Below are 24,664 nucleotides of genomic sequence, written 5' to 3' on the forward strand. Positions count from 1 at the left end.
GGATTGGTGCAAAAAATTAATTGGGCTGCACACGCACACACTTTTAATTGAGATGTTTATATAAGGAAAGCAGTTTGTTTAACAGCTTAATCTTTTTTCTGTCTAGACATATATGCTTTTTGTCTTTTGGCTGAGGTGTGTCATTGTATTGAAGGTATATTGTGCAGTTGGCTCTTAGCTTTAGTAATAGGGTTGGGCTGGTGTGCTAGAGGAAATGTTGTCCCTTTGCCTGCAAACGGTCCTAAAAGTAGGTCAGATAGCTTTGCAGAGAGAGAAACAGAGACCGAAAATTGAAAAATTTCGATACACATCTAAACAGCATTAGGCAAAACAACAACCGCTAGACCAGTTTTATGATTTTATTCCTGTTTCTTCAGTGCCATTCAATACATGTATGCATTTGGCAGATCCTTTTATGCAAAGCCACTTGGAGTGTATTCGAGGATATGCATTTTATCAGCATGTGTGTTCTTTGGAAATTTAATTCATTAAACTTTGCCCTGCTAAAGCAATAATTATAAGGCAATTATAGCGTTGTTATAACCCTAACTGCACAACACAACAGCTTTAATAGTTTGGCAATTATTTATCACACTCAGATGAGACTAATTTGTCATCGAGTCAGACGCGGTGCAAGAAAAACCCCCAGCACCTGAGCTGTCACCGCAGTCTTGCATGAACATCATGAGTCACCACATCCCCTCTTCACACATTTAGACGTGACGTTTCACCTTTGATCTCTGTAAACAGCACTGCTCTGCTGTTGTGGAAAACCCATGCACCAATGGTTTTCTCCTCATACGGGCCTGGTCTATAAAATTCCCACCCCTGCACTGGCCTCCCACTACACAGACACTGTTCTTCTTTCTGCTATAGCCCTGTGCCAAGCCAGCCCATGGCAGTGCCAAAAGGCCACTTTTGTAACCGAATATCATGGCTTTGTCTGAAGGCAGTGGGCTGTGCGGTTTAAACTGGGAGTGCAGCCGGGTCCTGTGTCTATTCAGTAGATTCTGTCATTCATTAAGTTGCAGGGGTTATTCAGGTTTGAGAATGTGTGTGTGTGGTTGATTTCTCTTCAGTTGGGACCTGCAATCTGCCCGTTCAGCTGCCCCACCACCAAGATGCATCTGGGGCTAATGGCACATCTGGGACTCATTAGGACTCCTGAGTAACGTGCACTCGCTCTTTTCAGCTTCTCTTCATGTGCCGCCCTGTGCATCTCCTCTCCATCTTTCTGACCTAATTCACTTTTTTCCTTTTTTTCTGTTCTTCAGTTTTCACTTTTTATTCAATTCTTTGTGAATCGGTTAAACTTAGCCAAGTTCCACATTGTCTGATTCTGCTTTTGACAAAATGGTTATGTGCTGTTGATAAACTTAAATAAGTTGCTATCTTTAAACACATAATGAAGTAAAAAAAGAATAAAAGTGAAAAGTTACACTTAAGGAAAACTTACTTCACTAGTAAGTTGATGTCTTTTTTGGGAAGGAAAAGTAATTTTGACAATAAAAGTGAATGGCTAGATAATATAACGCATTATTATTACACTGATTGGATTTAAAATGAATACAGGATTAATTCTGTTTTGTTAATACTGTATGTTACTTGATCTGTCAGGTACGATCCGATCGTACCATATTAGGAAATCTACAAAACAGTTAAATAGATGGGAGCTGTACTTTTGTGCCGGTTATCAAGCTGCTTGAGGTATTGCAAGATGGTCAGTTGAACTAGTTTCCCTACAGGCTCTTTTTAATGCATAATAACAGTTCCAGATGGATCACTTGGTGTCCTGAAACCGATAAGAGATTTTTGGTGTTGATTAGCTTTAACATGTTCTGCTCTGGTGGTTATGGCCGAAGTGTGATGCTGAGAGGCATTTGGCAATGATTGGATGGATTTCAATCTGAACTGACAGATGCCCAAGCCCTTTCCTGGTACCATGCAGTCCATATGCTCTGTGTGTGTGTGTTAGATCTGTGGCATTAGTGTTTCATGTTTTGTTTGGCATGTTTAAGGAAAAAGACTCAACTCCTATGCTTATACCCATTCATGAGCTCTGATACAACTTTTAACATGCATGTTAACAGCTGCCAGCTGTGATGGTGAACTTTATCAACTGCTTTGCATCATAAGCCTCCAAATTTTATTTTTGGTTTTAGTTCATGGGTCGTAAATTTGAGATGAGTTTAACAAAATGTGAAAGCTGTTTGTTTTTTGTTTTTCTTCTGAAGCTTTAATGTTCTTGTTGATTTTATTGCAGCATGTGTGAAATCCGCCTATTTGCTATTGCAAAGCCAATTCTGTAACAAACTTCTACAGAAACCCCAAAACCATGTACTGTTGTATTGTGTTGCTGCAAAAAACATTATGCATAACGATTAATCTGTAGCAGAATAAAAGTTTTTGTTTACATATGTGTGTGAACTGTGTATAATCATGCTTATATAAATATTTTTTTTCTTAAAATTATACATGCATGTGTGCATATTTATAAAATATTTATATATAATATAAATTGTACATAATTAAACAAATGTTAATTAAAGGAACATGCCCACATTTTGAGAATTTAGCTTATTTACCATATCCCCCAGAGTTAGATAAGTCCATACATACCTTTTTCATCTCAGTGCGTGCCGTAACTCTCTGACACACCCACCGTTAGCTTAGCTTAGCACAAAGACTGGAAGTAAATGGCTCCAGCTAGCATACTGCCCCCTATAAGTGACTAAATAAAGCCAAAATTTTTCTACTTATGTTTTGATTTGTATAGTCACATCATGTACAAATAACAAGGTCATATGAGAGACCGCAATCTTTTAACAGTATACATACTGCTAGCAAATCACTCCACCCAATTAGCAGTGCTTCGTCTTCTGAGAATATATTTCCCTGTATGTATACGGTTAAAGATGGCTGTCTCTCATATAACCATGTTTTTGTACATGGTGTGACTAAACAAATCACAACATATAAATTAGGGCTGTGTTGAAAAAAATCGATTCACCGATTCTGAATCGATTTTCATGTTAATTTCTAAAGATTGATCCGTAACTCAGAGGATCGATTTAATAATTAATAACTTAAACTTGTCGCGTCATTAAATTCACGCATGGGTGCGAGGTCGAAGGACATTAAAACAACAAACATAGCGGTCAGTAACGTTAAGCAAGCGGTTGTTTTGAAAACTCTAGAAACGCTAAAAGCTGCGATCTATATTTTTAAATTAATCCACTCATAACAAATGAACGAGTTATGTGTAATTTTTATAATAAGCGCCATGCAGTGAATCCACCGCGGGTCTCCAGCGAATCTCTCCCCCCTCTGTGCTCATGCAGCCGGTCTCTGACGGACAGAGGTTTCTTGAGGCGCGTGCAACGGGTCGCCAAATAAAGAGTTCTTCTTACACATAATGCTAATAGTTCTAAAGTTTTCTGAACTTTAAGCAAGCTAAGACAAAACTCGTGTTTATATCAGTGACACGATATATCATCACATCATAGCACCTGTCATATTTATAATATCTATATATAGAACTCCGTCTCTCATATAGTATTTATCCTGTCTGTAGGTTTGTGCATATATTTATACCTGTTCATTTTACATACTGCCTATTTTTAATGTAATGTATGAATAAATACAAAATACAATGCATACTATAGCTTCAATAGTCTATAAAATTAATAACTCAATTAAAAACAAGATTCTGTCTATCAAGACTTAATCTGTTATTATCCTCTGGACATTTTCACTTTAACATTATTTACTTTTATTTTTAAACTGTGGTGAGCAGTTAAAAGCTATAGTGAGTGCAAATAACTGCACATTTTTATAATCCAAAAACAATATAAACTTAAAAACATGTATACCATAAAAATATACTGTTTCCGTGAAATAAAATGACTCATGGAATAGATTTTTGGTCATTCCGCCCACCCCTATCTGGCACCATTTCGGGCTTTTTTCAAAAACGCTTATCTAAATCTCGAAGATCGGATCGAATCGAACAATGATAATCGATTCAAGATCTTGAGGATCGGAATCGAATCGATTCTTGAAATTTGAATCGAAACCCAGCCCTAATATAAATAGGAAAATGTTGGTGTTATTTTATCACTTATTGGCAGCAGTATGCTAGCTGAAGCCATTTACTTCCAGTCTTTGTGCTAAGCTAGGCTAGTGGGGGTGCGTCAGACAGAGTTACAATACGTGCGGGGATGAAAAAGATATGTATGGACTTATCTAACTCTGGGGGATACGGTGAATAAGCTAAATTACCAAAATGTGGGCGTGTTCCTTTAAATGTGTATATACATGCATGTGTGTGCATTTATCTATACAAAGTTATTATGCACCGTTCACACACACACACACACACACACATATGATGTAAACAAACTTTTATTCTGCTTTATATTAATCCCTATTAATCGTTATGCATCCGAAGTCTCTGTATAGTGGGAGCCATCCCGTAAAGGGTTAAATGAAGCAAGTGTTGTCATGTGTCATTTTTTTTTAAAGGGACACTACACTTTTTTTTTAAATCTGCTCATTTTCCAGCTCCCCTATAGTTAAACATTTAATTTTTACCGTTTTGCAATCCATTTAGCCGATATCTGGGTCTGGTGGTACCACTTTTAGCATAGCTTAGCATAATCCATGAATCTGATTAGTCCATTAGCATTGCGCTTAAAAATTACCAAAGAGTTTCAATACTCTTCTGTAGTTACATCATGTAAGACTGACGGAAAATTAAAAGTTGCGATTTTCTTAAAACTCTACTCATTCTGGCGTAATAATCAAGTACTTTGCTGGCGTACCATGGCTACAGCAGGCGCAGTGATATAATGCAGTGCTTGAAAAGAGTCCCCTGCTTTTGAAAGTTACCAAGGGAACTATTTCTGGGTTCTGCGCAATATCATTGTGTCCCTTTTTAAGCTCATAAGTCTTACTTTCGACGGTTCACAGTTCTTCTGGGAGCATATACACCTTCCATTATTAAAACAAATGACATCCCATTTTCAGCAAAACTCTTCTTGTCTTTTTAGGTGGATTTTCCCACTTCTTCTTTTGAAGTACACTTCAGCACCCCCGCTGCTGCCGATTTCTGTCCCCAGTATGACTTAGCCCGTCTGGACCAGGTCAGCCAGCAACAACTCTACGACGTCTTGCACAAGAAGTCACTTTTCTGGTGAGTCAGCAGTCTGACAGCTAGCTTCTGCTCTGTCCTGATCTAATTATGAGCTTTTTCTCCATTGTGTTTCTGAGCTACAGGAATCCTAAATGATTTATATAGATGTCTTCCATATGTATTCCTAGACTAAGTTCATCGGGTTTTAGTTAAGCTTTTGAACTACTTGAAAGCTGTTATTCACATGTCATTTGATCATTCTCTCAGCCACGGAATGGTGGTGTATGAAGTGGATATTGTTTCGCGCTGTAAACTGGTTTGGTTGGTGAATGCTGATAAAGGATATGCAACCTTTCCACTGCTTGTTTTTCTTCAGAATTACATAGAGCGTGTGATTGTTTCGCCATCACATGGAGTTTAGTTTGACTATGGTTTGCATATTATATATAATTTTTTTTGTTATTAAATTAAGCAGTAACATAAAACCACTCTTCCCAGGACTGCCAGAAAAACTCAGTTGTCAAGGTGCATCTGGAGTTCTTCTGCTCATAATTACGCTATTGTTACTCATTGTTCATATTTTGGCTTGACATCTCTATTCTGCTTTCACGTGGGAGCAAAGGTTGGACAAACCGTGATGTTGAAGCTGATCTCAGATGTGCGTGAGAGTATAAAGCCAGTTAGTAATGGATCCCATCAGAACGGCAGCATTTGCATAGAGTCAAGGGTCAAAGTATGAGATCAGACAGAGTGGAGGTTGTTTTAATGACAACGTGGTCCAATCTGTGAAAGTCCAGCTAAAGTCGTTTTTGTCATTTTACATAAAATCAACCTACATAATATAAAGAACATACTGTGAAAATATAACTTTGATTTCTTGGAGTAAGACCATGTCAAAAATTGAATTTAGTGACTAGGATTGGAGTGTTCATATCAGCCCTTTATTTTTCAATTCCCGTGTTTGCAATATGAAAACAGTGCTTGATCCGTAAGGCTTGGTGCTCTACAATAATCACTTTGTTGTTACCTTTAACTGTAGGCAGCTGATGTGGATATCTCCAGCTGCTCCCTGTTCCTCTATCTCAGCTTGGTTTTTTTCTTATCCGTCTCTGGTCCTTGGACTCAGTGGAGCTCTAAAACATTTGCTGCAGTGTAAAATTTGGAGCCACTCCAGCCTGGAAATATTCGGTCATAAATTGTCTCCAGCTCTCGGATCAAAGGTTGAGTGAACGCGCTGAGTGTAAACTCTCTAATCTGGGGTGTGCCAGCAGAAAGTTAATGTTTCATCTCTTTATTTTTGCCAATATTTGAACAGTGTGCAGCTTTGTCATATTAGACTTTTAGTTCTAAAAATGCTTTTTACAATTGTGTATACTTGAGCTAAGTTTATTACAACACCATGGTAAATTCTCATCTAATTATGAGATTAGGAACAGCACGGTTTGATTTTAGTAAATTATTTCACTTTGATTTTAATGTTTGATTTCGTCTCCCTTTTGTCGGATTAAAGATACCAAGGTTATATTTTCACAAAATGTTGTTTTTATTATGTAGGATGAACCGTAAATCACAAAATAATGACTTCAGCTAGGTTTTCACTGGCTAGTACTAGGGTGATTCTCACTAAATCAAGATTTAGAAGATGTCCAGCATAAGAAATTTTAAAAATGCCCTTGATGCCATTTTTTTTTTTTTGTTGCACATATAAGATTAAGGTCCGAACTTACTATAACCATTATTTTTTGAGGATTTAAAAAATATTTCCTATAGAATTTTTTACATTTTTAGATTATCATGATCAAAATTATCATTACTGCAACATGACATTACATTAAATATTTGCATTTACAAACTCCGTTTCGGTAATGAGAACTAAAAAGTTGTCTAGGTACTATGACAAACAAAATTTCAACTTTTTTCTGGAGAAAAAAAACAAGAACTGCTTACCTGGCAGCCATCTTGAGTGTCAGTCAATTATGTCCCTTTCAACTATTTTTATTTTTAAATGTTAGTTCCTTGAGGGCTTAATCAATGATTGAAAATTGTTGCGTAGGATGAGAAAATTGGTCTAGGGCACATTTATATTCCTTATTATTGTCTCTACATTTACCAATGATCACCAAATACCACATGTTTCTTTACTGTAAATGTTTATTGTATAACATGCACTGAAGCTTTTTATTTTTTAGATTTTAAATTATAAATATTTCCATGTCAAAGAACCCAAATCCAATCATGGACACGTTGCGGTAATGAAAATTTTCCCCTTAAATGTGGAAAAACATCAAAATTGGTTTGTATGATGTCATTTGAACTTATGTGCAAAATAGTACATGAAGAGATGTTTGTAACTTTATGCTTCTTATTTTGATAGCATTTACTTTTTTTATAAAAATGTTTCATGACACCTCATAAGTCAAATTTCACGAAAATCACCCACTAAGGGAAGTACTGAGCGATCATCAGCCTCACAAGTGTTTCTTTTACTGCCTGACCATCAACAGAATTTTATAGACAAACATAAAAAAAAGTAATTCAACCTATTTAGTATTTAATTTGCCTTTGTTCCAGCAAGAACAACAGTTATGAAATGTATTATTACCTTCATTTTCAAGCCTATTAAGTTGTGCTATCATTTTCCCTATTGATTCACAGATGGACCACAGGTTTGCCTCAGGCAATTGCATTCAAGAATCAATACTACTTCTTGAGTCCCCTGTGAATTGTGGGATACGTAGTTCCAAAATGACAGTCATGCATGTTGCCATGAAGAGCATGGGTGTGACCATGTAAACCTTTCTGAGCCCTTCCCCCAGTATATTAGGCTGTCTAATGACTTTGTATGGTTGTGGCCCAGCAGGCACGGAGGTAATGTGATCTGAGTGTCCTGCCCTATGGCTGTCATGCCTGGAGGGAGAAGCCACTTCTTGAACATGAATTCATAAGACAGCGGGAAAATAGCAGAATGGAGCTGCTATGGTGGATCTGTTTTAGGGTTACCAGTTGCATGGACCACCAGTGCTAAGATTTTGTTATTCTAATAAGGACATGAAACTGCTGTCCGTTGATAAGAAATGTCCCGCATGTTGGGGAAAAAAACTGCTTTTGCATAAGTTTAAGCATGTTGTTCAGTGTTTGTTTAGATTTATAGCTTGTTTGGCTTTCATTTATCTCAAGTGTTTTTTTTTTTTGGAAGGGAGTCTTTGCAGTGTTTACCTCTAGTCGGACATCTGCGTCTGGTACGTAAGTGTATGAAAACATGCATCGTAAATCACCCCGAGATGCAGTTTGGTTTTTCCCTCCTGTACTCCGGAAAGAGCTTCCTCAACAAACACGTTGTTTTAATTTCAAGTTTTTAATTTTTAAGAATTGAAGATTCATTGCTTTTATGCTCCATCAGATAAGATAATCATGTTTTTGGACTACCGAAGCTTGCTTGACTGGGTCATAAATTGGGGCTTGTCTGGAAACCGCATTAAAGCCTCAGGATATCGCTCTTCTGTTTGCATGAGCTCCTGTGTGAAATGTCTGTTTATGTCTTCAGTTCCAGGTGTCCCATATGCCAGGCTATTTTTTAAGACTTTGTTTTCATCACTCTTTAACCTTTTGGTCTGTCCCCCAGGTTGTCTCCAGAGGATCGTCGCCTGCTGTGGGAGAAGCGTCATTTCTGCCATGTGGAAGCCAGTCGATTGCCGTTGGTCCTGGCCAGTGCACCCAGCTGGGAGTGGGCGTGTCTGCCCGACATCTATGCCCTGCTTCGCCACTGGGGATGCATGAACCACCTGGACGCCCTAGGCCTGCTGAATGCCACGTGAGTGTTACGGTGACCATGGAAACAGTTTGCACCGTTGTTTAGCTGGAGGTTAAGTGGAGCTTGACTGGTTCTTGAGTTGGCAGACAGACTGATTTGAGTAGACCATGAAGAATTGACATTTTGGTTTTTGGCCTTTCCAGCATAATACAAATGAAGCACATAAGCCAGGGTAGACATCCAATTGAATCCCATTGTCTACATTTACAGACATGATTTAGATTTTAAATGTGATCAACCATCTTAAGCTTGGTTTCTGAACAGTGTTACCCAAATCATTTAGGACCCCAACAAGTTTTGCTTCTTTAGCTCAAGCCGTGTTAACCAAAATGGTTCAAGTCTCCAACTATCTAATTCTTCAGTGAGCTGATTTTAGCTGGATCTCCAGCAGGGCTGCAGTCTGGTTTTAATTTCTGCATCCACCCTATGCCTCCGGCTGTGATATAGCAGACTCGGCTATGCTGACTGTCACTGCAATAGCCTGTGGTGCACTTCATAGACAACAACACCTGTGATTGGTCCGTTTTCTAACAACAGACAACTTTTGGTTTTGTGTGAAATTTACAGCTCTAAATCCAGCAGTCACGTTCATTTTTACCATTTGTATTTAAACCAGATTTCCAGATCAGGAGTGCAGGCACACAGCTGTGCAGTGGATGGACTCCATCTCTGATCCTGAGCTTTTGGATTTCCTCCCTCAGTTAGTGCAGGTAACACTGTCCATTTCTGTTTTATTGCTCTCTATCTATTCTCATATGACTTTTATCTGAGAATATGCTACTTTCCCATAAGCATTTATCTGTTTATATCCTATATGTCTTTATCTTTATACATTTAGTTCTTTCCTGTATTTCCCCCACCCACTAAATAACTTGCTCTCAAATGCTTTCTCTTATCTTTGTGTTAAACAGGCTCTGAAGTATGAGTGTTATTTGGACAGTCACCTGGTGCGGTTTCTTCTGAGAAGGGCAGTGGGGGATATTCGAGTGGCTCACTACCTCTTCTGGTGTGTGTGATTATCCAGAAAAACAAATTTGCATTTATAGATTACACACGGTATACTGAGGAATCTGTATATACTGACTCACATTCTTAAATTTAGTGTACATTTGGAAAAGGACATTTTTAAGCTAATGAGGGTAATTTACATCAGCTATGATAAATGCATTACATGCATGTTTAAGGTTTGATATGTGTATAAAATTGGTTAACAGCTCCACCTGCTGTACAGATGAAGTATTTTTTCTCTTGGATCAGTCAGTAGACTTCATAGTAAAACCTTTGTATATCGTCTGTTACTCGAAAACTGGAATGTTGAATCCTAGTAGTAAGTAACGTTTCTAGAAATTAAAATGGAGATTTGCATATCTGAAAAATTATGGAGATCAATTACTTTATAAAATCAATGCAAGAATAAAAAAATCCTTTTTGTGTCTTTAGACCATAAATACAGTCATAAGTCACACGGGTATATTTGTAGCAATAGCCAACAATGGATTGTATGGGTCATAATTAGTAATTCTTTTATGGCAAATATTATTAGGACATCAAGTAAAACATATTGGGTAAATGCCCTAACAAAAATAATTATCAAATTTATTTATCATTAGTAATGTGTGGCTAAGGAATTCTTTTTGTCAACTGAAGGCGATTTTCTCAATATTATGATTTTTTTTTACACTCCAATTAGTCTCTGCCAAATATCCTCAATTTTTTTTTAGCTTCCGGCCCCTCTTCTATGGTGCATCCCTTCGTGCCCCCCTGAAGAAAATTTATGACATGAATCTAAAACGTAAAATTTGAATTAAACAAAACACATTACATTATTCAATGTAGTGATGTTGGTTAGTAGCCTTATTGTCATTAACCCACCCCCGGCACATCTCAGGGCCCCCAGTTTGAAAACCACTGTCCTTACAAACCATACATCATCTTAAATGTGAATAAATAAGCTTTTCATTGATGTAAAATCACAATTTCAAAAAATTGACCCTTATGACTGTTTTGTGGTCAAGAGTCTCACATTTATGAGTGAGTGTTATCTCTAATAGGATTTGTAAAAGTCCTTCTCCACATCTTCTTACTACAGGGCTTCATACATTAAAGGATTAGTCCATTTTCTTAAAAAAAAATCCAGATAATTTACTCACCACCATGTCATCCAAAATGTTGATGTCTTTCTTTGTTCAGTTGAGAGGAAATACTGTTTTTTAAAGAGAACATTTCAGGATTTTTCTCATTTTAATGGACTTCAATGGACACCAACACGTAACACCTAACAGTTTTTTTTCTATGGAGTTTCAAAGGACTCTAAACGATCCCAAACGAGGCATAAGGGTCTTATCTAGCGAAACGATTGTCATTTTTGACAAGAAAAATACAAAATATGCACTTTTAGACCACAACTCCTCGTCTATATCCGGTCCTGTGATGCGTCAGCGCGACCTCACGCAATACGTCATCACATCAAGAGGTCACGGATGATGTATGCGAAACTATTCCCCAGTGTTTGGAGAAAGCGCACCGTTCCGATGTTGTTGCATGTGGAATGATACTAATTCATGTTTTTGTGTCAGTTTATTGTTCAAAATGGTCCGCAAATGTGCGTTTCATATATGTAACACGTGACCTTTCTACGTCACTACGCAATAATGTGAGGTCGTGCTGGCTCGTCACACAGCCGGAGGAAGAAGAGAAGTTGTAGTTTAAAAGTGCATATTTTTTATTTTTCTTGTCAAAAATTTGGCAATTTTGGGATTGTTTAGAGTCCTTTGAAACTCCATTCATTAAAGTCCATTAAAATGAGAAAAATCCTGGAAAGTTTTCCTCAAAAAAACATTATTTCTTCACGACTGAACAAAGAAAGACATCAACATTTTGGATTACATGGTGGTGAGTAAATTATATGGATTTTTTTAAAGAAAATTGACTAATCCTTTAACTCTTTGTAACAAGTATACAGTGATTAGAATTAAGACATTTAAAGCATCTACTCTTTATTCTCTTTGCGTAGGTTGCTAAAAGATGCTCTTCAGGACTCTCAGTTTAGCATGAGGTATCAGTATCTGCTGGGAGCTCTGCTGTGCTGCTCTGGTCGTGGTTTAAGGGAGGAGTTTGATCGGCAGGGTTGGCTGGTCACCATATTGGCTGAAGTGGCCCAGCATGTCAGAGAAGCCTCACCTTCATCCAGACAGGTCAGCTTTCAAGCTTCCTCACTTTACCAACTGTGAATTAGACCTGTTAGTAACATCTGAGCAGAAGTGTTAAAAATACAGGTGATCAGATAACTTCAACAACATTTAGAGGAAGTCAAAAAACATGACAACATCATATATTTGTATTGTAAGTGTTGTTGTGCAGGACGGTTGGCAGAGAACTGCTCTAAAGCTGCAATCATTGTTCACTCAAATCACACAAAGTTTGTAGTTAAGGCTGTCATGGTGAAGGAATTTCCCTTGCGGTGATTTTGCGTCGCTCACTAGCTCATTTAATAAAATTATTATTAAATCCAGACCAACGAGGGGCACCGATGTAGAAGCAGGGTAGGGTACATGTCTTTCCATTTATGCGAAAAAGATGAGCAAGCTATACTACAGCTAAATATATTTCTTGAAAAACAAAAATAAATTCAAGAACATCGTTTAGGCTTGTTAAGTGTAAATTTACAGAGCATCGATCAATATAGAACACAGCAGTGTCTTAAAGAAATTAAAATTAGCCAGTATTTGTGCACCTGTAAATGTACAAAACGAATGCAATACAGAAGTCAATGCATATTTATTTAGGGCATTTTCAATAAAGTATTCGTAGATAAATTAACGTGTATCTATAAAGTATGAAAACTAATGAATCATTATTTTGGCCAAATTAAGCTGGATAGACCATTTTTAGTCACACAGATTTGTCATCCTTTCAGAACAAGCTTAAATGCTATCTATAACTTGCATTATATTCTGTGCATTCCTTGGTCGAAAATATGTAGAAATATAGAACAAAACCTTTTAGCTTAGGCGGACCGAATGAAAAGCTGTTAATTATGCGGAGACTTTGTAGCGTAAAGGAACAGTCAAGTCGACAGATGATCATCAATGTTTATAATGTTTTAGGCAGATACTGTTGATGAAAAACTTTCATTTCTAATGGCGCTTTTCCATTGCATAGTACCCCACAGTTTAGTTTAGTTTGGGTCGGGTCAGCTCACCTCACTTTGGCGTGGTTAGCTTTCCATTGAGTTTAGTATCACTTCGTAGTGGGAGGGATTATAGGCGTGTCATTATATTTACGCTGCCTAGTGCTGTGACATCAAGTGAGAGCGTTGTTTTACATTCCCATTCGTTTATTTCTCAGTGTGCCACAAAATTAAAATTATAACTACCTCTCTCACATGACAGTTTCTGTTCAAACACCCAACCCGTGGCGTCAGTCGACGGCGCTCCGCTGAGCCTCATTCAACTTGCATTTAAGCATATAATGCGGACGTGCACGTCGCGAATGTGCCGCCACAAACTGCAAGTCTGGAAAAAACTGTTATGGTGTCCCGGATTCTCAACCTGTGGATGTTTATCATCGCTAAAAGGGTGTTTGGAAACTTATAGCAGAACACAGATAACATGTTTGCTCGAGACCGCGCAAGCTAGCAGTAAGCTAAAGCTAATATTTACATTATAGCGATGACGCTTCTCTCAGACCAATCAGTGACCTACAGTGTTTTAGCATCACGTTTGGTATCGCTCGGGTCGCTTGGAACCCCAACCGAGGTGGTACGAAAAAAAGTATCGGGTACTACGTACTGCTCCCAAAAGTAAGCTGACCCGACCCAAACTAAACCAAACCGTGAGGTACTATGCAATGGAAAAGCGCCATAAGTGCCCAGGTAAGAGTCAAGTGTTCAGTCAGTTAATAATAAAGCCACCAGCGTTATTGGCTGCAGATCCCTCTTACACGGAGCAGATGCTGTATATACACGAAGAAAAAACCTATAAAGGTATTTATTTTAAAGCAACACCAAAGAGTTTTTTTTACCTTAAAATAACGCTTCCAAAACAGTTTCAGTGGTTCATCCACTCTAAACAGGGTGAACAGCACTTTCACATTCGCTTTGCAGCCCTCTATCGGCCAAAACCGCACTAAAGAAGTTTCCAACTGTCGGGTAGCGGTCCTGTAGTCCGAGTGAATACTACAAAAACTTGCTTTACGGCAAACCTACAATCCAATCAGAGCCAGCTATGCCTCCGTATTTATGACAGTGGGTAATGGACAATTACGCTTCTAACCTGTAGGGGGAGCAAAGAGCAAAAACTCTTTGGTGTTGCTTTAATTGGATTTAATGCTGGTAAGTAATCAGTTCTATTATGGTGCTTTGTATTTGACTGTTCAACACAAAGTAATTTTAATATTTAAAACTGCATCTGGATGCAGACGACGCTACAGTTATTCTATTATAGTCCTCTTAGTTTGACTTTTTTCACACATTCACTGTATGATTTAATAAATAATGAATGACATTGTGTTACATATTAAATTTAAATTTTTATGAAAAACAACTCTTGATCTATTTAGCCTTTGTTATACATGTATGATGTGAAAAACAAGAAGAGCGTAGCTTCATGATTTTAACGTGAAAAGCGCGGTTATTGCTGTTACTTGTCCTCCATGCGGTTAAGCTTGTCAGTAGCGTGGTGAGTTTTTGGCTACAACAGTGAACTTCTTACACTTGCCTTTTCGTTCCTCTCCATTCGAAACCAGTCACAGGGGACGCATTTGAGACATGTAGCAGGTGTAAACAAGGCCTCATGTTTTCTTCTCTCTGTTGCATCATGGGAACAATTACAGAGCTCAGAGCTGGAAGTAATTTGCAACAAATGTAGTACTTTAGAAGAAATTTAGCAAAGCTCTTGCTATTTTTAGCCTGAAGAAACACGTTACCTAAGGGGTGTTTTAATGTTCTTCAGACCATCTGGTCACCAAATTGATTCTCATTAATCCTTCGTTTGATGTTCAGGCTATTCTCCGTGAGGGACTGGATAAAGTCAAACAGTTCTTTACTGTGAACAGCAACTGCCGACTTCCCCTCAACCCGGGCCTTCTTGTCAAGGGCATCAACATAAGGGTACATATAGTGTCTGTCTAGTCTTCTGCGTAGATCTTCTCAGGATCACAACAGTGCTCTTTATCTCCATCTTTTTCTCTCTGTAGTCTTGCTCCTACTTTAACTCTAATGCGGTTCCTCTGAAGCTCTCATTTCTGAATGAGGATCCTCTGGGAGACAACATTAATGTCATCTTTAAGGTACCGGCTTTGTTTATTACAGCTCTGTTTTTTTCTCATGACTTTAGATGTTCGCCTTTGCTTCATCTGTGTTATCTGTCTCTCTCTTACAGTCGGGCGATGACCTCCGGCAGGACATGCTGACCCTGCAGGTCATACGGATCATGAACAAAATCTGGATCCAGGAGGGGCTGGATATGAGGATGGTCATCTTCCGCTGCTTCTCTACTGGACGGGCGAAAGGTAAACACCCATACAATCACAAGGCATAATTCAATCACATATCAGCAATTGTTTAAGACATTCACTCGATTTCATAATTTTGCTGGCTTTTTGTGCTTGTTTAGGCATGGTAGAGATGATTCCTAGTGCAGAAACCCTCAGAAAGATCCAGGTTGAGCATGGAGTAACTGGTTCTTTTAAAGACCGTCCGTTGGCAGATTGGCTACAGAAACACAACCCCACTGAAGAGGAATATGAAAAGGTACAACTGTATTATTTTAAGTATCGTCATACTTGCATAGTCTTGTTTGCCCAACCGATACGTACAAGGACACAGAAATATTTCAGAAGCTCCGCACCTGCTTTAGTTGCGTCGGGTTGCATCATGTTAATTTTCCTGTGCTAATAACGTAATGCGCCTAGAGATTAGGTTAAAGCCGAAGTTTGTAACTTCTACACCACTAGCATCACCAAAACAGAATTGAATCATTATTAATTATTTCTCAAACGCCTCTGCCATTTGTTTTGTTTTTCATAGGCTGTGGAAAACTTCATCTACTCCTGTGCTGGCTGTTGCGTGGCTACTTACATTCTCGGCATCTGTGACCGCCACAATGACAACATCATGCTGAAGACAAGTGGACACATGTTCCATATCGATTTCGGCAAGTTCCTGGGGCATGCGCAGATGTTTGGCAACATCAAACGGTAGGAACACAAAAGGACCATTAAGCTTTGAAAGCATTTGATTTATGTCAGAACAATGTAGAACAACAAGAATAACAAGAAGAACGGTTACACAATGGCACACAGAAATGTTTTGAAAAAAAACAGATTTGTTCATAGTAAATTCCTTTACTCTGCAGGGACCGGGCGCCTTTCGTGTTTACCTCTGACATGGCTTACGTCATCAACGGAGGTGACAAGACATCCAGCCGTTTCCATGATTTTGTAGACTTGTGTTGTGAAGCCTATAATCTCATCAGGAAACATGCACATCTGTTTCTAAACCTTCTCGGTCTGGTGAGTTAAAAAATAAATATCGGTTATTGCTTTAAAAAAGTGTGAAATGGGACCGCAGTTTTGCATCTTGGTCGTAGTTTATTAAAACTCAATGAGATTTATTTGTCATCTGTGTTTTAGTTTATAATACTAAGAGTAACCTTGTGTGTTTGTCTGCAGATGTTGTCCAGTGGGATACCAGAGCTGTCAGATGTAGATGATTTGAAATACGTTTATGATGCTCTGCGACCGCACGAGTCTGAGGCAGATGCAACCACGCACTTCACCAGGTGAGAATATTCCCGATGTTCATTCCCTGCGGGTTCCCACAGCTTAGTTAACTTCAAATTCAAGGACTTTCCAGGTGCAATACTCTCAAATTCAAAGACTAAATGTGGGGACATATTTAAAGTGAGAGCAAGGTTACATCATATTATCTTTTAAGATACATCGTTACAGTTCCCTTTTGAGGGAACTCGTTTTGCGTCACTGCGGTGACACTTTGGGGACGCCTCCAGGGGTTGGCGCGTCTCAACGTGTATATCAAATTCAACCAATGGTGAGGCTTAACGACAAAGACGGGGTGATGCAGGAACCAGGAAGTATATCGCTATCTGAAATCTTGCCAAAGACGGCATTACAGGGAAGCAGGAAGTATGGCAAGGGATACGCAGCGTCTCGTTCCCTTCTTAGGGAACAACAGTTACATACGTAACCCGAGACATTTTTATTTTCCCTCACTAAAGGGGTGTTCCTGATAGACATCAGTGAAACCGGTGTCCTAAGAAATCACACACATCTGTGTGACAGCCCTAGTCTTTGAAAATAGTAAAGAGCCTAACCGGGGGATGCTTTGTTTCATCTCATTTTTGGGCTTTTGGAGGGATTGGAATGGCACCATTTGAATAAAAACCTGACTTATGTAATGAATGTTTCTTGTTTAGCATTAACACTTGAGAGTCATGTTGTATCCCTTGAAAGTGCAGATTAATACTCCTCTTTTTAAAGGATTGCATTTATCTGCTGACCTTTCTCTAAATCTTCTTCCTTACCCTAGGCTTATCGAATCCAGTCTTGGCAGTGTGGCCACTAAGCTGAACTTTTTCATCCATAATCTGGCACAGATGAAATTTGCATCCTCGGAGGAACGCCCTGTTCTCTCATTTGCTCCGCGTGTCTACACTCTGAAAAGCGATGGCGTGATTCGTGGTCTGTTTGTATGCAAACACATTAAAATCTGCACACCGAGCAAGGGTTATGTAAGTCTATAGCACTTACATTAATTATCATCATCTACAATGTAATTCATTGTCAATATTCACACGCTTTTCCCCTCTGTTCTCTTCAGTCTTATGTTGTGAAAGTAGAGCGGGATGGTCAACAGGGAACGACTTTAGTCCAGAGGACCTTTGAAGAGTTTCAGGAACTTCACAGTAAACTGCAGCTTATCTTCCCTTCCTCAAAACTACCCAGGTATGATAATAAAAGCTTTCATTAATGTCAATTGTATAACTCACTGAGAATTTGAAAGGAAACTCCTTTTGACGTTATGTTTGTCTGTGTGTGTGCGTAGTGCCTTGAGCTATTAAAAATCCCTTACTAAAGTGGAAAATAATGCCAGTGTATTTAGTCTAAAAACTGTTATCAAGCCAGATGAAACCTGGGCATTGAAAATTTCTCCCCAGTACTATCAGCATTGCAGTTCAATTCCCAAAGCCTGTAAAGTACAGAAGGTTATAATATGCAACGTAATGTATGTCCCCTTAGCTTCCCCAGCCGCTTTATGATTGGTCGATCTCGAGGGGAGGCCCAGGCAGACAGGAGGAAGGAGCAGCTTAATGGATATGTTTGGCATTTGATCCATGCTTCTCCTGAGGTGGCACAGGTAACCACGCTTAAATCCTGAATCGACAGTGGTGGGATTCTCACTGTTATTATGTCCTAGGCCACCTTGCCAGAATTAGATTTGTTGTTTTTGCAATGTTATAGTGATCATATATAATTGGTTCTCAGTCTCTTTAATAGAATACATCCAGAAAATACAGGAAATGTGTATGTAGTATTAAAAACTGTATAAAAATGTAAACCGATGTGTCAAGGTTTTTGGGTAAACTCGCCTTCCACTTGAGCAATAGCAGGAAACTGCAGGATCTTATAAATTATAATTTTACATTTTAAAGAAATTAGTCTTTTTACTTCATTCTGTTCAAACGCTCAAGCTGTGTTTAGTGCCCAGAGAGGTCACATTAAACACAGACGATGCCTACATTTTTTTTTTACATTTCCTATATTTTCTGTTTGTATGTTAATAAAATAGATTGAAACATAAATATGGATGGACATTAAAACAAGAAGTCTGGTGGTGGTGGCCTAAGACTTTTGCACCGTACTGTATGTTACAACTAAAAGCTTAAATTATTAGTTAAGACTGCATTGTGTATAATTTGTGTTTACACATTAAAAGTTCACAATCATCAACCACACCAACAAATAATATTATTTTCTGATTAATCCTATTGAGCACTAGTATGATTTCATTCACATCAAGATTTAGTTTCAGTTTGGCATGTTTCTTTTAACTCGGCCATGGGTTCTGTGAAAACAGTCACGTGTTGTCTGTAAATGTGTACCCATAGGCCTCTAAGTCATGAACCATGAATGACACGACCAGCTGTTAAACTGTTTACACTTTCAGTTTTCTTATACCTGTGCTGTACATCATGAATGCAACCAGATCGCATAGCATGCATATTAGTGCAATGCCTATTAATGCGTGGCTGCTCCCTGTCTTGGTATTTGTTTGCTAGTTTATTTTAATCACGGCTTATGAGTAAATTGTGGTGATTCATCTGTAATGTATCTCTCTCCTCTTGTTTCCAGTGTGATCTGATCTACACCTTCTTTCACCCTCTACAAAGAGATGAGCGAGCAGGAAGTGTGGGAACTGTTGTCAATGCCCTTCAAAATAAACCAGCAGGTTCATTTCCTTATGTCTCCTCAATACACACACACACACCCATATACACCCTGACCATGAAAGCGCTATATTATATTAGTATTATATTATATTTCTTAGATTGTGTATATGTATGTGTGTGCGTTTAAATATACATAATATTTACACAGCACAAACTCCTATTATGCAAACAATTACTTTTATTTTGTATGAGATTAGTCTATGCCCAGCACTTTATTTATTTATTTATTTATTTATTTATATTTATTTATTTGTTTATATTTATATAATCAAAATCAAAGTTCACACGTTTAAGTCCACCGTCACATCAGATTGTTATGTGTTAGTGCAATAGTCATGAAATAGTCAGTTGTTTTGGTCCAATCAGATGCAGCAAGACATTATGACTTTGTGCGTGACTAAGGTTCACACCCAGTTACTGGACCGAGTTTATCTTTAACTAATGCTGTGTCACTGCAAGCACGTTGCACTAGTAGACCAGTGTGCTCTGAATGAAGGGTCAGCTTGACCGTGAAAACTTCTGTACTTCACTCCCTAGGAATTTGTCACACCTAGTTAAAAATTAAAGGAATTTTCATGTGTAAACTTCTCACTTGTTGTTATTACCCTGAATAAGTTATGGATTCAATAGTAAGTCATGTGTTTCTAAATCATCCTTTTTAGGATTTAAAAGTACTGAAAAGCATAATTTAGGGATATTACTTTTTAAGCTTTATTAACATCAGCTTATTATTTCCCTCTGGTTTCAGTGGTAGATATGGTTAGGATTTCTGTTGAACAGTCTTGTCAAAATCTGATCTGTGGCAAAGGTTACTGTTTGACCGGTTTGTGTCTTGTTGGTATGAGCTTATTTACGCAATCCACTTTAAATGTGCCTTGTAGACAGATGGCCAGACAGATCCGAGGTTGTATGATTTCACACAGGCATACATCTGCTCAACACTAAATATCGTTTCTTTGCTTGTCCAGATGTGTCTTGGGCTCCTGTGCCTGGTAAAGTGGCAGGTGAAGTGAAGCTCTCAATTTTATACAAGAGCGAGAAGCTTTTTATTATGGTGATGCACATCAGAGGCTTGGTGAGTGTTGGTATACAGTGTGGTTTTCATTTTTAAATCATGCAACTTTGACCTTGCTAATTTGTTGTGTGTCTGTCTTTAGCAAACTTTGCAGGACGGAACCGACCCTGATCCGTACGTCAAATTGTACCTCCTCCCCGACCCTCAGAAAACTAGCAAGAGGAAGACGAAGGCAGCTCGGCGTACATGCAACCCCACTTACAATGAGATGGTAAAGAAAGACTTGAGATTTGGCTGTTTACATAAATCTTCAGTTTAGTTTTTGACATTTCCTTTCTTCTGTCACGATAGCTGGTGTATGATAGGATACCACGTGGTGACTTGCAGCAGAGAACCATTCACCTGCGTGTACTGAGTGAAGGGGCATTTTGGGAAAATACCCTGCTGGGAGAAACCATCATCCACTTGAAAGACATTTCACCAGGGCATCCCCAGGTGGATTGGCACCAGCTGAGCTCTAGAGTCTCTGACGTAAACCGCTAACAGAGAATACACTAAACTGACATGTACCTGTGTGGACCCCTATCGGAAGTGAACATTTTCATTTGTGTCCATATGCGTGCATGTGTTCACGTCTGTCTTTGCTTATGGGTCGGGGAGTTGAAGATGCCCAGCTGCTCAGAAGGCCATTTCCTCCAGTGGGGGTGTGTGTTTTTGATTCTCCTACCCAGGAGACGTGTAGATTTTGTGATGAAGTATCATCACTAGATACTGTTCTGGTGGGATTTCATGCACCATGTTAACTAGACCTTGGGTTATGGTTCTTGGTAACACAATGGGACAAAAACCAAGGATTGGCAATGATTGTACAAGATTTTGTCGGGTGGGGTTTCTGAAAATCTGTTTGAAGTCTTGCTGTCCATATCAATGAATCTTTGAAACGCCAATTTTGTCATTGAAAATTCAAATAGAAATTTAAATTATTTTCTTCTTAAAATGATTCTCTATTGCAGTTCGGTTTTGAGTTATGTTGTGTCTTGTGACATTGGTTATATTTCTTTGTATTGAATGAATAGTGAGGGACTGCTTACGTACTGTAAAATGTTGGGTGAATTCACATTGCCTGTGGCAAACACCCAATCACATGAACGGGGAACAACATTTAATCATTGTTGGTTTGAAAAACAAATGTACAATTTTAAAATGTCTGATTCAACTTGCTTAAACCAACTACAAAAAAAAATTGTACAAACAGAATAAAGTGAATGTAGATATTTGGACTAATGTAAAATAGGTGATTGCATAAAAACAAACCCTTGAAGTGCATGTACAGTGTATTGAACACAAGACACAAACCATGGACAATATGGACCGATTTCTTTTGTTTGGTTTCTTTATAATATAATGGCACACACCTTTATTTACTGAAAGGGATTGACATTCAGGTCAATGAATTGCCTTGCTGGTATAGAAGCATAATCGACAAGAAAATTTCTGTTTGAAAATAGTTGATTTGCATGCTGTGAAATTTACTACTGGATAAATATTGCTTTTTTTGCATTTGTTAAGTACTATGACTGTACGTTTTCCAAGTTTTATTGGTTAATTTAACTTTTTGGTTGCACACAAAAGAAGTGAAATGAAGGCTTTAGACTGTAACTCAGTCAGTGTTTCCATTCTTCCTTTTAATGTAAAATAGCATGTAAATTTTATCCTATTAATATACCACAGCAACCTTGCCTAAAGACTTTGAATTCTGTTTTGAAATTTGTTTTGCACTTAGTTTAGTTTTCTGGAGAAATATCTGAAAGTAGGGTTTGATTGGAAAAGGAGAGGTGGAAAATTTTTATAAAACGCAATTTTCCACTTGAATTAAGTGGCAATGTTTGTGTAATTAATAGAAATTGTCTGTTTTGGCTTTTTCATTTGTTTATTGAATTTACATCTTTGTTATCTTCTAATTGAAAATGCTGCCCTGTATGTCAAGGTGCTTTAACAATCCAGTAGCCTTAAATAAGAAAACGTTAAAATAATCATCCATGTCAAAGTATTATATAGCTCTTTCTAACCAGACAAACCAGCTCCATGTCAGACGTGTTTACGTTTGTAAGAACTTATGGGAACTTTTTGATTTTTGTGGTAAATGACTGTATCATTGCATGTCAACCCATAATGAAATAATGAACTTTGGAAAAGGTATGTTCATGTTGTGAATGTGTAGAAGAGTGTGAGTTTAAAGGCATAGCATTTTTGTTTTAACATTGTGCCTCTTATTTTAATATGATAAAGAATATATGACTGAAACCAATAGGATAAATGCTGGGAATATAATTTTGATGCAAGTTATGGAATATGGCTATAAATGGGCTTGATCACTTTCATTAAAAAATTATGTGTTTCTTCTAATTTCAAATCATGTTTTTTTCCTTAAGTTTATTTGCACTTAATAAATGCACAATGAAACTACTTAATTTGATTGTTTTTGCTACCTGCAATCACTTTGCATTTTATTTCAACCGCACTGCTGCTTAACTTTTATGGAAATTGGGCAGTTAACACTAAATGATGAAATTGGTGTAATGATTTGCTGTTTTTGGGTATAGACACATATTCACACTGATTCCCTCTTTCAGACATGTATTTATCTGCAAAATGTCTGTTGGGTATCACTGACCACAACAATCTGCTTTACTGAGTCTGGTGTTTTATCCCATATGCTGTGTTTGCTCATACTGAGGTAAGAATTACATCAGGCTCGGGTTTATCATGAAGACTTGGTGTATGTTCAGACAGGCAATTATGTTCGTTTGCATTACTCATTATTGTTTAGAGAGATCTCTTGAGAAATATGATGACACAAAATTTATCTTTTATCCATGTTAACATATATTATAACAACCTACACCGCGTTCATTAATAAGACTGGGAGTAAATTTCAACTTAATTTCATGACAAACAGTCATTGAAACTAGTTTGTAAATGAACTAAATGTGATTTCTATAAACATAATGCGGAGGTATAATTTTTAAAATAGCTTTATTACTTATTGGTTCTCTAGACATTATTTGATTCTGATAGGTCAGTCACAATACTCCGATGTCTATTATTGTATCTAACAGGCATGTCTGCTCTGTGCAGTATGAGCTGCGCAATTATAAAGTCAGAAACATCTGCTCCATACACTGAAAAAAATATAGTCCATACAATTTTCCAATTTATGCAATTACTTAAAATTTAAAGTAAAACTTACTTAAAAAAGTGGATGCAGAAATTATGCACTATATTTTCAAATAAATACAGCATATTATTTTTTTAAAGTTTACAGCACGAGCTTATAGTCTCCCTTAGCCTTGTTTATACATGTTTGCGTAAATTACAGCACAGTCGGAGTCAAGTGATGACAGTAAAACTGCGTGATGATTGACAAGACAATCAAAAAGACGATTAAAGTTTCATAACTTTGTTTAATATAAGCAGATTTGTTGTTGTGTTTTCCTTTAAAATAATAATGAACCACAACTAAGCATTCTTTTAGTGGAAAATTCAGAGACGTCTTTCATGACCGCCAAGCAATATTTAAAGTACTATTCCACTTTTTATTGTCATATTTCAAATCAATATTTTGGGTCCTATGATTTACTAATGTGGCAAATAACCAACCATCTGGAAGGACTTTACTTAATGCATACTTTGGTTTATAAGTTAATGTATCTAATGTATGCAAAATTTGAAGGAGAATCAAACTAGAAAAAATGCATTAAGGATTTTAATATAACATGCTCCAGAAGGATTCTGCACATGCATGTTCACTGAAAATCAAAGCACAGACGAATTTGTCAGATGCCTGCTCAAAGTCTCACAACTAACTGCTGGATCAGTAAAAATGGTTTCTGCACTACAGAGAGTAAAGTAATAAGATGTGACTTAATGAACAGAGCTTGCATTAAATATTTACTTGACCCTGAGAAATTTATGATGTGCAAGTGGGTCACATAAACAGAATGTGTTATACACTAGTCAACATTCGAAGTGGATCAAAACCTTTAATAAATGTTTACATAAAACCAATCCCTAATACCCATTCTTGTCTTAGGACAACTTTGATAAACTTTTTTGATCCACTTCAAATGTTGACTAGTATATAACACGTCACACGGCACAAAGGATCGACATTTTACCACGGTCCCTTATCGCGGTACACAAGCCGAACTTTAGAGACGATCCCTTATAGCATT

The 24,664-nt window shown here is 37.7% G+C and overlaps 1 protein-coding gene across 1 annotated transcript in view; it reads left to right on the plus strand.

Moving 5' to 3' along the window:
- pik3c2b (phosphatidylinositol-4-phosphate 3-kinase, catalytic subunit type 2 beta) overlaps positions 1 to 22,895 on the plus strand; it is a 41,052-nt gene extending 18,157 nt beyond the window's left edge. The window contains exons 15-33 of the mRNA XM_065241364.2: positions 5,052 to 5,194; positions 8,757 to 8,945; positions 9,562 to 9,655; positions 9,857 to 9,951; positions 11,959 to 12,139; positions 14,947 to 15,054; positions 15,141 to 15,233; positions 15,326 to 15,455; positions 15,560 to 15,696; positions 15,973 to 16,142; positions 16,301 to 16,457; positions 16,617 to 16,726; positions 17,494 to 17,695; positions 17,785 to 17,909; positions 18,204 to 18,321; positions 19,317 to 19,413; positions 20,383 to 20,489; positions 20,572 to 20,700; positions 20,781 to 22,895. Of these exons, the coding sequence (XP_065097436.1) occupies positions 5,052 to 5,194; positions 8,757 to 8,945; positions 9,562 to 9,655; positions 9,857 to 9,951; positions 11,959 to 12,139; positions 14,947 to 15,054; positions 15,141 to 15,233; positions 15,326 to 15,455; positions 15,560 to 15,696; positions 15,973 to 16,142; positions 16,301 to 16,457; positions 16,617 to 16,726; positions 17,494 to 17,695; positions 17,785 to 17,909; positions 18,204 to 18,321; positions 19,317 to 19,413; positions 20,383 to 20,489; positions 20,572 to 20,700; positions 20,781 to 20,972 (2,577 nt within the window). The 3' untranslated portion in view covers positions 20,973 to 22,895. The remainder of the gene's footprint in view (positions 1 to 5,051; positions 5,195 to 8,756; positions 8,946 to 9,561; positions 9,656 to 9,856; positions 9,952 to 11,958; positions 12,140 to 14,946; positions 15,055 to 15,140; positions 15,234 to 15,325; positions 15,456 to 15,559; positions 15,697 to 15,972; positions 16,143 to 16,300; positions 16,458 to 16,616; positions 16,727 to 17,493; positions 17,696 to 17,784; positions 17,910 to 18,203; positions 18,322 to 19,316; positions 19,414 to 20,382; positions 20,490 to 20,571; positions 20,701 to 20,780) is intronic.
- Positions 22,896 to 24,664: the final 1,769 nt, after the last annotated feature.

This window comes from Paramisgurnus dabryanus, chromosome 14 (assembly GCF_030506205.2).
Source record: "Paramisgurnus dabryanus chromosome 14, PD_genome_1.1, whole genome shotgun sequence".
In the NCBI taxonomy this organism is placed as follows: domain Eukaryota; kingdom Metazoa; phylum Chordata; class Actinopteri; order Cypriniformes; family Cobitidae; genus Paramisgurnus; species Paramisgurnus dabryanus.